This window comes from Martes martes (assembly GCF_963455335.1).
Source record: "Martes martes genome assembly, chromosome: 7".
Lineage (NCBI taxonomy): Eukaryota > Metazoa > Chordata > Mammalia > Carnivora > Mustelidae > Martes > Martes martes.
The window spans coordinates 100,248,896-100,259,011 of NC_137894.1; the positions used below are offsets into that span (position 1 = coordinate 100,248,896).

Here is a 10,116-nt window from a genome sequence, read left to right on the forward strand (position 1 = left end):
CCACTAGGTAGCTCCCTTTCTGCCCAGCTCTAGAGGAGGGGAGCTGGCATTTGACTTGAGATTGCATAAAGGACAATGTTTTCACAGTGCCTACTTAGAAATTTTGACCCTTCAGTTTCTGATCCCATTGTCATCCAGCCCAAACTGTTAGAATTTTGAACTCCATGAAGGCTTTCATGTGGGGACTAGGAGACAAGGGGAAAAAGTCAAGAAGCACTGGAGAATTCCACCATGTGGGATATTAAAGTATGGTCACCAAACTGTTCGAAGGTAAGGCACATTATTTGTTCTATTGAATAAAACCCACTTCACCACCATCCTGAAATCCTGTTCACACACACATATACACACACACACTCATGCAAGTTAGTACATCGGTACCTGTCATGACTGGAGACACCCTAGGGTATCATAAAAGCTGCGGTGGGAGTTATTCCCTAGGGTTGAGACTCTATCCATCACACTCAGCTGGGACGCATCTCTAACAGGTGAGCAAAAACAGGAGATGTACAGGGAGCCCAAAACTGAGTCTTTAATCTGGCCTGCTCCTTTCATCCCACTGTTTCTCCAAGGCATGTGTCATCCAGATGGGAGAGGATACTGCGTCCTTGTTAACATTAAATAGAAATGGAAAACAATTCATCCTGGCAATTACCATCTCTCTACCATCAGTTTACTTCCTGTTCCTCCAACTTAACCACCTCCAGTTACCACCCTTGGACTTCCAACCTGCCCCCAGCCCCTCCTCAACAGAAAAAAAAAATCTCATTCAAAAGAGATGGGGCAGAAGGAAAAAGGATTAAAGAGAAAAGGAACAGTGTACCTTTAAAATAATGACTCATTTTATTTTTTCTTTTAATATGTAGTTATAAATATATTTTGTCAAAATATATGATCAATATGGTCAAAACATTTGCACGTAAAGTCATAAATAAGGTCAAGGTGAATGTTTAGGTTTTTTTTTTTTCTTTTCTTTCTTTCTTTTTTTTTTTTTTAAAGATAGAAGTCCAGCTATAAGGAAGCAGTCTGTGTAGTGTGTGGGTGAGTGGACAGGAACGTGTGCGTCCCCAAGGACTGCCTGATCTCAGCGACACCCACATCCCTCTACTACCATCTCCTGATAATTTTTCAGTACCACCTTGTCATACTCATCCAGGTACAGCATGGAGATGGCGCTCAGTTCGGTGGGAACACAACAGGCTTTGGGGATACTGGAGTTGACAGAGTTGACCAGGGTCTGCACAATGGCATGGTTGGTTGAGTTGAGGTGGTCGGCCAGTGGAAAGGGGCAGTCCCCGTGGCAGTAGAAGGCCTGGTAGCCTGGTGGGGCCACAATCCAGTCGTTCCAGCCCACATCGCTGAAGTCCACATAGAGCGAGTGGCGCCGGCAATTCTTATTCTTCTTCCGGGCCCGCTGTGGATGATGCTTGGGGCTCCGCTTGGCCCTCTGGCGTCGGGTCAAGGCATGTCCACGGCCATCATGGCCAAAAGTGACCAGGAGGGGCCGGAGCTGGGCCCAATCCCCACTCCCTTGAGGTAACGATCGGCTAATCCTGACATGCTGGCCCTGGTGGGTCCGTGTCTGATGGAGGTGAGTCACCTCAATGGCCAGCCCGTAGTTCGGCTGCTTCTCCCGGGTCCAGCGAAGGACCGCAGGGCTCACATCAAAAGTTTCCCACCGTGTCACATTGTGGTGGACCAGTCTCGTGTCTAGTAGTCGTGTGATGAGGTGCCCACGCGCCACTTCTGCCAGGGGCTTCATAACCTCATAAATGTTTATTCGGTGGAAGCCCTGCTCCCAATCAGGGCCCTGGTTCACCTGCTCCCGGAAGAGTCGAAGCTCTGCAGAGGAGATCACCTCATTCTCTGGGATGCTACTGAGGTTAAAGAGGAAACGAAAAGCAGAGTTTTCGCTGGTCCCTGGGATGTTCTCCAAATGTTCTAGGCACAGTCAAGGAGAAAAAAGAAAAAGGGAAAAGAAAAAAAAATAAATAAAAGCACATTAACTTTTTTGAGAAATCTAAAAGACAAGAAATAGCTTCAGTCAAGAAGCTTTGGGTGATGAGTGCTCAATTCTGCTTACATGGTGAAAGCCCATTTGGGGAAATAAGCATAACTTTTAATCTGAAAGAACAGATAAATGGGCAGCTAGCAAACCAGCAAAACTTAGCTAGCATTCAGCAAGCACCAAAGACAGAAAGTATCTCCCAACCTCCCTTATATGTCTAATAATTTCCATGTGTCAACTCCTTACTCCACCACCATCAGACTCCCCTTTTAAAGCTCTCTTGGCTTTGTGTACACAGTTTTCTTTACAAGTGGTTATAAAGAAAAAGGGGGGCCAACAGAGCAGAGGCAGGAGGAAACATGCACACAACTACCCTCTCCCTCTTCTTCCACTTTCGAGTATGTTACTAAACATTTCCCCAGCGATCTTGGAAACACAGAGCATGCCTTGTTGATCATGTTACAGAGGCGAAAATAAATTCCAACACAGTAATGATGCTGGTGGATTAATAACTCAGATTTACTTTGGAAAAGAAACATCCGCTAGGAAACATTCAGATCGGATTACAAGGCCCCTATTGAATAAACCTGACAAACACACAGCTGTAATATTAAATTCAGTAGGTGCTTTGAAAAAAAAAACGGGCAGAAAACCTGGCAAAAAAGGCTTTGATATAGCAAAAACACACCACAGGGGCTAGCCCACGTATGAGTGGTGTCATTCCCCTTCCCCCGAACCCCTCCCCTCTGTCTCCAAAAAATAAATTCAGCCACAGCTCTTGGAGGTAAGCAGCTCTGTTCTCCAGCGTCCAGGATTTGGGGCTTTGATGTAACCTGAACTCTTCTCCCCCAGGGCTTCCACGGCCCCACCAGCCAGCCCTCCCCCTCCGGGGACTCTCCGCAAGGACTGACCTTCGTGGTGGAAGCTCCTCACGGTGTTAGCCCTACTGGCGGGGCGCTCAGGGTATTCCAGACCGATGCTGTGGATCTGCTCTTCCTCCTCCTCCTCCCCAGACTGGAGCCGGTAAAGATCCCGCATGTACTCTGGGATGACGGCGCTCTTGCTAGGCTGCGGGCGGCGGCGCAGCCCGAACATCTGCAGAAGTGTAGCCTCGAAGTCCCGCAGGAGCTCATGGCTCTGCCCTGAGCGGCGTCCTCCCGCGTGGCCCTGAATCTCGGCGACTTTTTTCTTCCCCGTCTCAGGTATCAAACTAGCATGGCTCGAGCCTCCTAGCAGGACTTGGCATAATAAAACGACCATCAGCATTCGGTTACCAGGAATCATGGTGTCTCTGGGGAGGGGGAGGAGGTGGAAGGTTAAAGAATAAATAAACACCAATAAGGAGAGAGAAACAGAGATGTCTCTGCATATGCATATAAGGCTAGTGATGGAGGGTCAAGATGTAAAACAGGTCAGAAAGATCAAGTTTGTGTCTTCTCCCTCACACACCCCCACCAGCACCAGCTGCAGCCATCCATGCACGGCCTGAAAGTAGGAATTGCCCTGTAATTACTTGGTCTAACTTGTTTACAGTCAAATAACCCCAAATCAGATAGCCTCCATCCTGTTAATCTTTTTTTGTCCCCACTGCTATCTGAGCCATGATCTCAGCTCGGTTTCTTCAAGGATAAACAGTTAACATTGAGGGGGTAAAAAAGGGTGGGGGAGGGAGAACTAAAATGCCATCGCTCTTCACTTCAGACCTTCAGCCTCTCTCCCTCTTCCTCCACCCCCCTTCTTCCTCCGCCCTCGGAGCCCAACTTCCACAACTTCCAGCTGGTTCGGAGCAGGAGGGTGGGCGAAGACTCAGGGCGGCGGGGTCCAGAGGTTGAGACCAGAACGTGGTCTGGGAGCTGACCGAGTGAGTGGCTTGACGGTTTATTTTACTGTGGCTGATGAGTTTGAAATGCCCAGCAAAAAGCATCTGATCGCGCCCGCTCACTCACTCCCAGGAAAGCAGGGGGTGGGGGAATGGAGATGGTTCCGAGAGAGACCTCTGAGTTTTGACAAGCAGCTGGGAACAGGCACGGGGGCGCTGGGCGCTCCCCAGTTAAGTGTGTGTGTGTGTGTGTGTGTGTGTGTGTGTGTGTGTGTTTGACCAGAAAGGACAACCCCGGGCTGCGGACACCTCTCATCTCCTTTGCTCCCTCCTACTCCCCTTTCTTGCAACGCACACCATCCGAGAGTGCGAGTGGGAACAAGCAGAGCTTTAAACAAAACCGGTACGCTCAGAGCCCAGCGGCTGCCCGGCCAAGAAGAAAGCGACAGCGCTGCCAGAAAGCGGAGTGTGAACTCTGGAAAAAAAAGGTCCGACGGGAGGGACCCGAGGCGAGCAGGGTTGGGGAGGGCAGAGTGAAATCCCAGGAAGGGGGGAAGGAAGAGGTGTCTACTCACTGACAGAAAACAAGGCATATAATAACAGTCCATGATTCTTGACAGCCAATCTTGAACAAACTTGCTGGAAAGGCTCAGAGGAGCTGCGGCAGCGCGTTGTTCTGGATGGCACTACGGAATGGCTCCTAAAATGAATATTTGAATATAATGAGACTCTGGCGCAGACTGGCTCTGTTTTTCTTCCAGCCCCTCTGGGTCACGTGAACGCAGAAGCCCCGCCCCGCGCACAGAGGAGCCCGCCCTTCCCGCGGCGGGCGGCGAAAGGGCGCGCGCGTCCTCCTCCCGCGGCCCCGCCCCCTCCAGGAGAGGCCAACCCCCGCGCGGGCCGCCGGAGCCGCCAGCGGTCCGGGAGGAGCTCCGAGCCGCCCTCGGCGCAGTCCCCGGCCGGTCCCCGGGCGCGGTTCGCGGAGGACGCGGTCCTCGCTTCTACCTGCGACGTTCGGTGCAGCGGCTCGGGCCCTCGCGCCAGCGGCCTGAAGCCGGAGGATCTGGGGCGCACTGTGGGGGCTGCGCCTCCAGCGCGAACACGGCTCAAATGGGGCCGGGAGCGGGGGCGGCGGCGTCTCAGCAGCTCAAAGCCTCTCCAACCCAGGGGCACTTAAAAAGGAAAGCGCTGAGGGACAGACAAACACGCGCGCGCGCGCTCCCCGCCACTTCCTCCCCGGGGTCTCGGCGAGGCCAAATATTGCTCCCAGCGACAGCCAGTCCCCCCCTGGCGAACTCCTGCGAGGGCTCGGACTAGCCGGGCTGGCGCTCGAGCTCCCAACCGAAAGCGGCCGTCCCCGTCACGCACCGGGCCGGAGGGGGAGGTGTTAGGCGGAGATCCGTGTGGGAAAGTGGGGAGGGAGCGTCCGCTGGGCTATTTTCTGCGCTTCCATTTCGGAGAGAATCTCCGCACCGCGTCGACCTCGGGGTCCACTCCGAGCAAAGCAAATGTCCAAAGAAAGCGGTCCTCGAGCCATTCAAGGCGGTGGGGCAGACTCAAAAGGAGACGTCGCGGCGGAAAGGGCGCATCAGAAGTTTCGGGTCTTAATGTCGCTGAGGTTTTACAGCTCCCGACCCGGCGCAGAAAGGAAATCCCACCGCGTTCCCAGGAGTCGAGAAAACCGTGAACAGCTTTCGGCCTGCGCTCGACCTCTGTGTCTGTGTCTCTCCCTCTCTTTCTCCAGATTGTCTTATTTTTGAAACCACCACTCCCCCCCACCCCCGCCACTTCCTCCCCCCACCCCCTTCCTCCTTTGCACCAGCTGCAGAGTCGCAGCAAATATTTCTTCAAGAACCTTAACCAACCCACAGCTCAAGGAATTACCGGGATGTCCTGACTCTAAGGGAAGATGCTGCGTGCCTGGGTCGTTCTGCACGGGGGCCTTCACAAAAACCTGCCCCGCGCGACTCTGCCTTGGCCCCAGCCCGCCGCGTGGTCCCGAACCCCAGACTCCTGCTCCCAAGGCCACTGCACCCGCCCTCCCTTCTGAGGCTCTTTCAAGTTCCAGCCTCGGGTCTCCAGACATCCAGGGCTCAGGTTGCCCGCCTCTCTCCCTCACAAATTTGGCTTTCTTCTTGGGGGCACGCGCGGGAGGCGTTTGAGGAAGAGTAAAGAATCAAGCGCTTAGCTGTCCCTCGGAGCCCCGGCTGCACAGCGCCGCCCCACACCGCCGGCCGGGGAATGGAGGCCGCGGGCGCCCCTGCGCGACCGTCGGCGCCGCGCGACAGCCGCGCCGCTCCGTGAGCCGCTCTACGGTTTTCCCGCTCCCGCGCCACCGCTGGGACTGACTGCGGAAGGGCTGGGAGAGCAAAGAAGGGTTGGTTGGTTGGTTTTCAGACGCCTGGAACCCTAGATGTGCCCGGTGGGAAGGGCTGTAGAAGTGGGAAAAGCAGACGGAAAAGAGCCAGTCCCCGCGGGGCGAAGGGCCCGTGGAAGGGGCGGGCGCCCGGGATCTCCCGACTATCCTCTGCCCCTAGGAATCTCCCCGGGCGGCGGCGGGAGCGCGCGGCTCTATAACCCCGGGGGCCGGACTCCCCGGGTAGTGTTTCAATTTTGGATTTCGTAGGATTCGTCTCTAATCGCGCAATTGCCCCCTTCCCCATTTTTTCTTTGATTAAAAAAGACAAAAGCCCAAAAGGACGTCCGTCTCCAGAACTTTTTCTTGGGGGGGGGGGGTGTGCCAGGGACGAACTCGTGGCGTTGTCCTTTACTTCCCCGCCAGAGACTTCTCCCGACGCCGACGTTTGCCCAGAGGTGGCCTCGGTTTACCAAGTCTATGTTTGGGGGGGGGGCGGTTAACGTCTCACAAACCTTTCAGCCCACAAACTGCGCTCCTCACAGTCCATCCACCTAAGCGGTGCGCAGGAAGCGGTTGAGGCCTCCGGCCCAGCTCTGGCGGGGAAGGGTCTGCAGGGACCCGGGAATTCCCGGACCTTTGACGGTTGGCTCTGGGCTGGGAGGACCAGTATAAGCCTCTGTCCGCCAGCTACTCCCTATGGGCCACCGCACCGCAGGAAGACGCGTGCCCGCAGCGCCAGGCATCCCCACCATCGACCCTACAGACCCTACACCAGGAAATGATAGGGAGAGGCTCCTTGGATGCTGCAAGTTCCTGAAAACAGCTTGTGGATAAGGCGCGTCGTACAGCCGCAGTTCGCGTGCTCTCAGGGGCTCCCGCCGGCTGGGGACCGGGTCGGGTGACACTCCCCTTGACGCAGCCCTCAGCCCCTCGGGCGGCGCGCGGCCTCCGGAGGTAGCAGGACCGCGCTCCCGGCAGCAGAACCAGCCCTGGTTAGGTGTTCTTCCTCCACCTCGCGGTCCCTCGGCCCCCTCATACTGTCGGGACTTCGGAGCTACAGTCCTTTCTGTCTCGGCCCTTCCCGTCCGGGGGTCGCGAACACAAGAGCCCCCGCAACGCGTTCCGCTCAAGACCTCGCAGTCTTTCCCAGCGACCCCCAAATAAAGGCTCCTCTTCTTCCATCTCTTCTGCCCGGAACCTACCAAAGGTGAAAATCGCCCGGGGCCGCCGGACGGAGAAAGTGGCCTCGGTAGAGGCAGTAGCAGCTGCGGAGGTGTCCTTCAGCGCCAGCATCCCTACCTCTAGCACCACCGTTGGGGAAAAATAGGCCACCTTGAGTGGGACCAGAGGCTGAGCACCCCCGCTGTTCCCCCCACGGATGCTCCCCGGCCCCCTCTGCCTGGCACCCCTCGCCAGGTAGCCTTGCTCACCATAGGTCCCTGCAGTAGCGGGCTCGCCAGCAGCAGCTCCTGGGGACCTCTGAACGGCTGCAGTGAACCTGGGCAAGGGCCGAGGACTGGGGTGCTGCAGGCTCGAGACGGCGCGGATGGGAATCCCATCAGGGAGAGAGGCGAGATACTCAGCCCCGAGCAGCGTCTCAGGCTCCCGTCCCTCCGCTCGGATGCCACACTCACCTAGCTTCCGGGCAGGGCTCCGTTCTCTTTCCCTCCCTCCCTCCTCCTCTGCCCTCGTGCATCTTCTCCTTCCCCCTCTTTCCCTCGCTCTTTCTTTCTTTCCTTCCTCCTCCTCGTCCCCGGCAGCCCCTCCTTTCTTCCCTCCGCCCTCGCTCGCCTCGGTTCTGGGATGGGAGCCCCGCCCACATCCTCCCATCCAGCCGCCGGGCCTCGCCTCGCAAGCCCGGGTCCCGGAAGCCCGGGCTGCGCCTGAGTCCGCAGCTGCTGCCCGGGCCGGGACGACGCTGCTTCCACCTCGGGAAGCGGCCGGGGCTCACCTGGGGACCACGTGCAGAGGTACTAGAAAGCATGCACCGACTAGTCGCCGTACCTTCCAAAAATACCCATGGGAGTCTGGGCTTCCCCGAGTTTAGAGTAACTGCTGCCCAAACTGATGATTAAAACACTGAGTAATCACCATTTACCCCAAGTAATTAGAGATAATGAAACACCTCTAAAATCAGGTTATGGAAAAAGGAGCTGTTGGATTGCTTTAAAGAGTGGCCTTCCATAAACTGTTAAAGGATTTCCAAACAGTGAGAAACAGGCTGTGCGCAGAACTGTGTGCTCTAAGAGGTACTTCTTCGGCTATCGAAAGGTGACTTTCCTTCCAAAACATTGTTTTCAATGCTTCTTGTGGAAAGCCTTGGCGATGACCCTCAGAAATATGGCCCCAATAAACAGCTGAGTTTTCCCCTCCCACTCCAGGCCTAACACTTTTGAGGACAGTGGTGGCATGGAGACAGGCTGGGGCCATGTTTTTACAGTTAGAAAAGCCTGCTTATTATCACTCAGAAACCCTCTTAAGAACCACCACAGAGGTCATTTTTGTTGTTATTGTTGTTTATTTGTGGCGCACCTGGGAATACTTAAACTCAGCAAACTGACCTTCTGAGGAGGTAACCAACCACTAAAGCAGCAACCTTTTTGGCCACAGGGAGACAAGAAAAGACACCCTTTGTTCTGTTTCTAAAGGAAGAAAAGGGTGAGGTATTGGCCCTTTCTTACACGAAAGTGCTAGTAATCATATTAGCAGGGAGGTGGAATGTGTGCTTAGAACCTTCCCAAACAGGAGTTAATTTCACACGGTGTGTCTCTGATGCAGCAGTGCGGGAGCTATCAGCATCATCTCCCTGGTTTACAAACACAGAAGGGGAAGAACAGCCAGGTTAAAGGAACTTGCCCAGAGCCCTGAAGTAAATCACAGGCTCTGCTCTGGACTTCTGAGCTAATACTGCAGGGCGGGGCTGAGGGTCACAGCCCTGAGCTCAGGGTAGACCAGGGAGTGCTGGAAGACTGTGCCTTTTCTGTCTGGATTTCTTACCCTGGGATAGCTACTACTCTTCACTATCCCAGCAAAACATGTAGGTCTTTACTTAAACAGGTATCCGTCCTAGGTACCTCACCTACAAAGACTTTCACATTAACACACCTTCAATATTTAGAAAACAGGAACTACTTCCTATGTGGAACACAGATCACCAAAGGCTGGAATTAGATGAAATGGGGAGGGGGGGGAGGGAGACACACAACTGTGAGAGCAGGGCCAAGGCATCCTGCCATCTTTTTCAGGTTAGGCCTGTGAGGTTTTTTAGCTTAATAATGCCTCAAACAACAGAAACAAACTGTATGGCTTTGAGCATGTTCTTTAATTCCTATGGGCCTTGGTTTTCTCAGCAGCAGAAGGAATGGATTAGGACAGACAGTTTCCATACCCCTCTTCAATTTGAAAATGATTTAATTTTTTAATTGAAATTCATTAAACACCTATCTTCTTTCATTTTAAATCACACCTGAGCTCACCTCTTCTAGAAACCTCTGATTAAACAGGGCAGGGCAATACCACCACCCTGAAAGGATGACTGACAGGATACCTCCAGCTTCCAACATAGTCAGAATTACGTCAACTTTAAAAAAAAAAATTATTTTATTTACATGAGAGAGAGAGAGAGCACACACGGGGAGGGGGGGGAGTGTAGAGTGAGAGGGAGAGAGAGTCTCAAGCAGACTCCGTCCACACTGAGCACAGAGCCCGATGCTGGCTTCTATCTCCAGACCCTGAGATCACGACCTGAGCCAAAACCAAGAGTCAGAAGCTTAACCAACTGCGCCAACTAGGCACCCCCAGAATTACATCAATTACTATTAATAATGAAACAAATTAAAATTCCATTAAGTAGTTACCTAATGTCCATCCTGGAGCATTAGGCAGTGTGCTCCTTCCACACACTGCCTAGAGTAAGGACAGATTAAGTGT

General features: G+C 54.0%; 1 protein-coding gene across 8 annotated transcripts; it reads right to left on the minus strand.

Annotated features, from left to right (window-relative positions):
- Positions 1–821: 821 nt before the first annotated feature.
- Positions 822–8,205, minus strand: BMP4 (bone morphogenetic protein 4; the record flags this gene model as incomplete). Of its 8 annotated transcripts, none has more annotated exons than XM_080809249.1 (4): positions 822–1,941; positions 2,920–3,299; positions 4,403–4,527; positions 8,138–8,205. In XM_080809249.1, 2 exons carry the CDS (start codon positions 3,290–3,292, stop codon positions 1,085–1,087), a joined length of 1,230 nt encoding a protein of 409 aa, XP_080665375.1. In that variant the 3' UTR covers positions 822–1,084. The 8 variants fall into 8 exon arrangements, with proteins under 8 accessions (XP_080665375.1, XP_080665377.1, XP_080665374.1 ...); XM_080809251.1 differs by lacking the exon at positions 8,138–8,205 and adding an exon at positions 7,617–7,940 and having other exon boundaries at positions 2,920–3,246; XM_080809248.1 differs by lacking the exon at positions 8,138–8,205 and adding an exon at positions 7,617–7,935.
- Between the last annotated feature and the right edge of the window lie 1,911 nt (positions 8,206–10,116).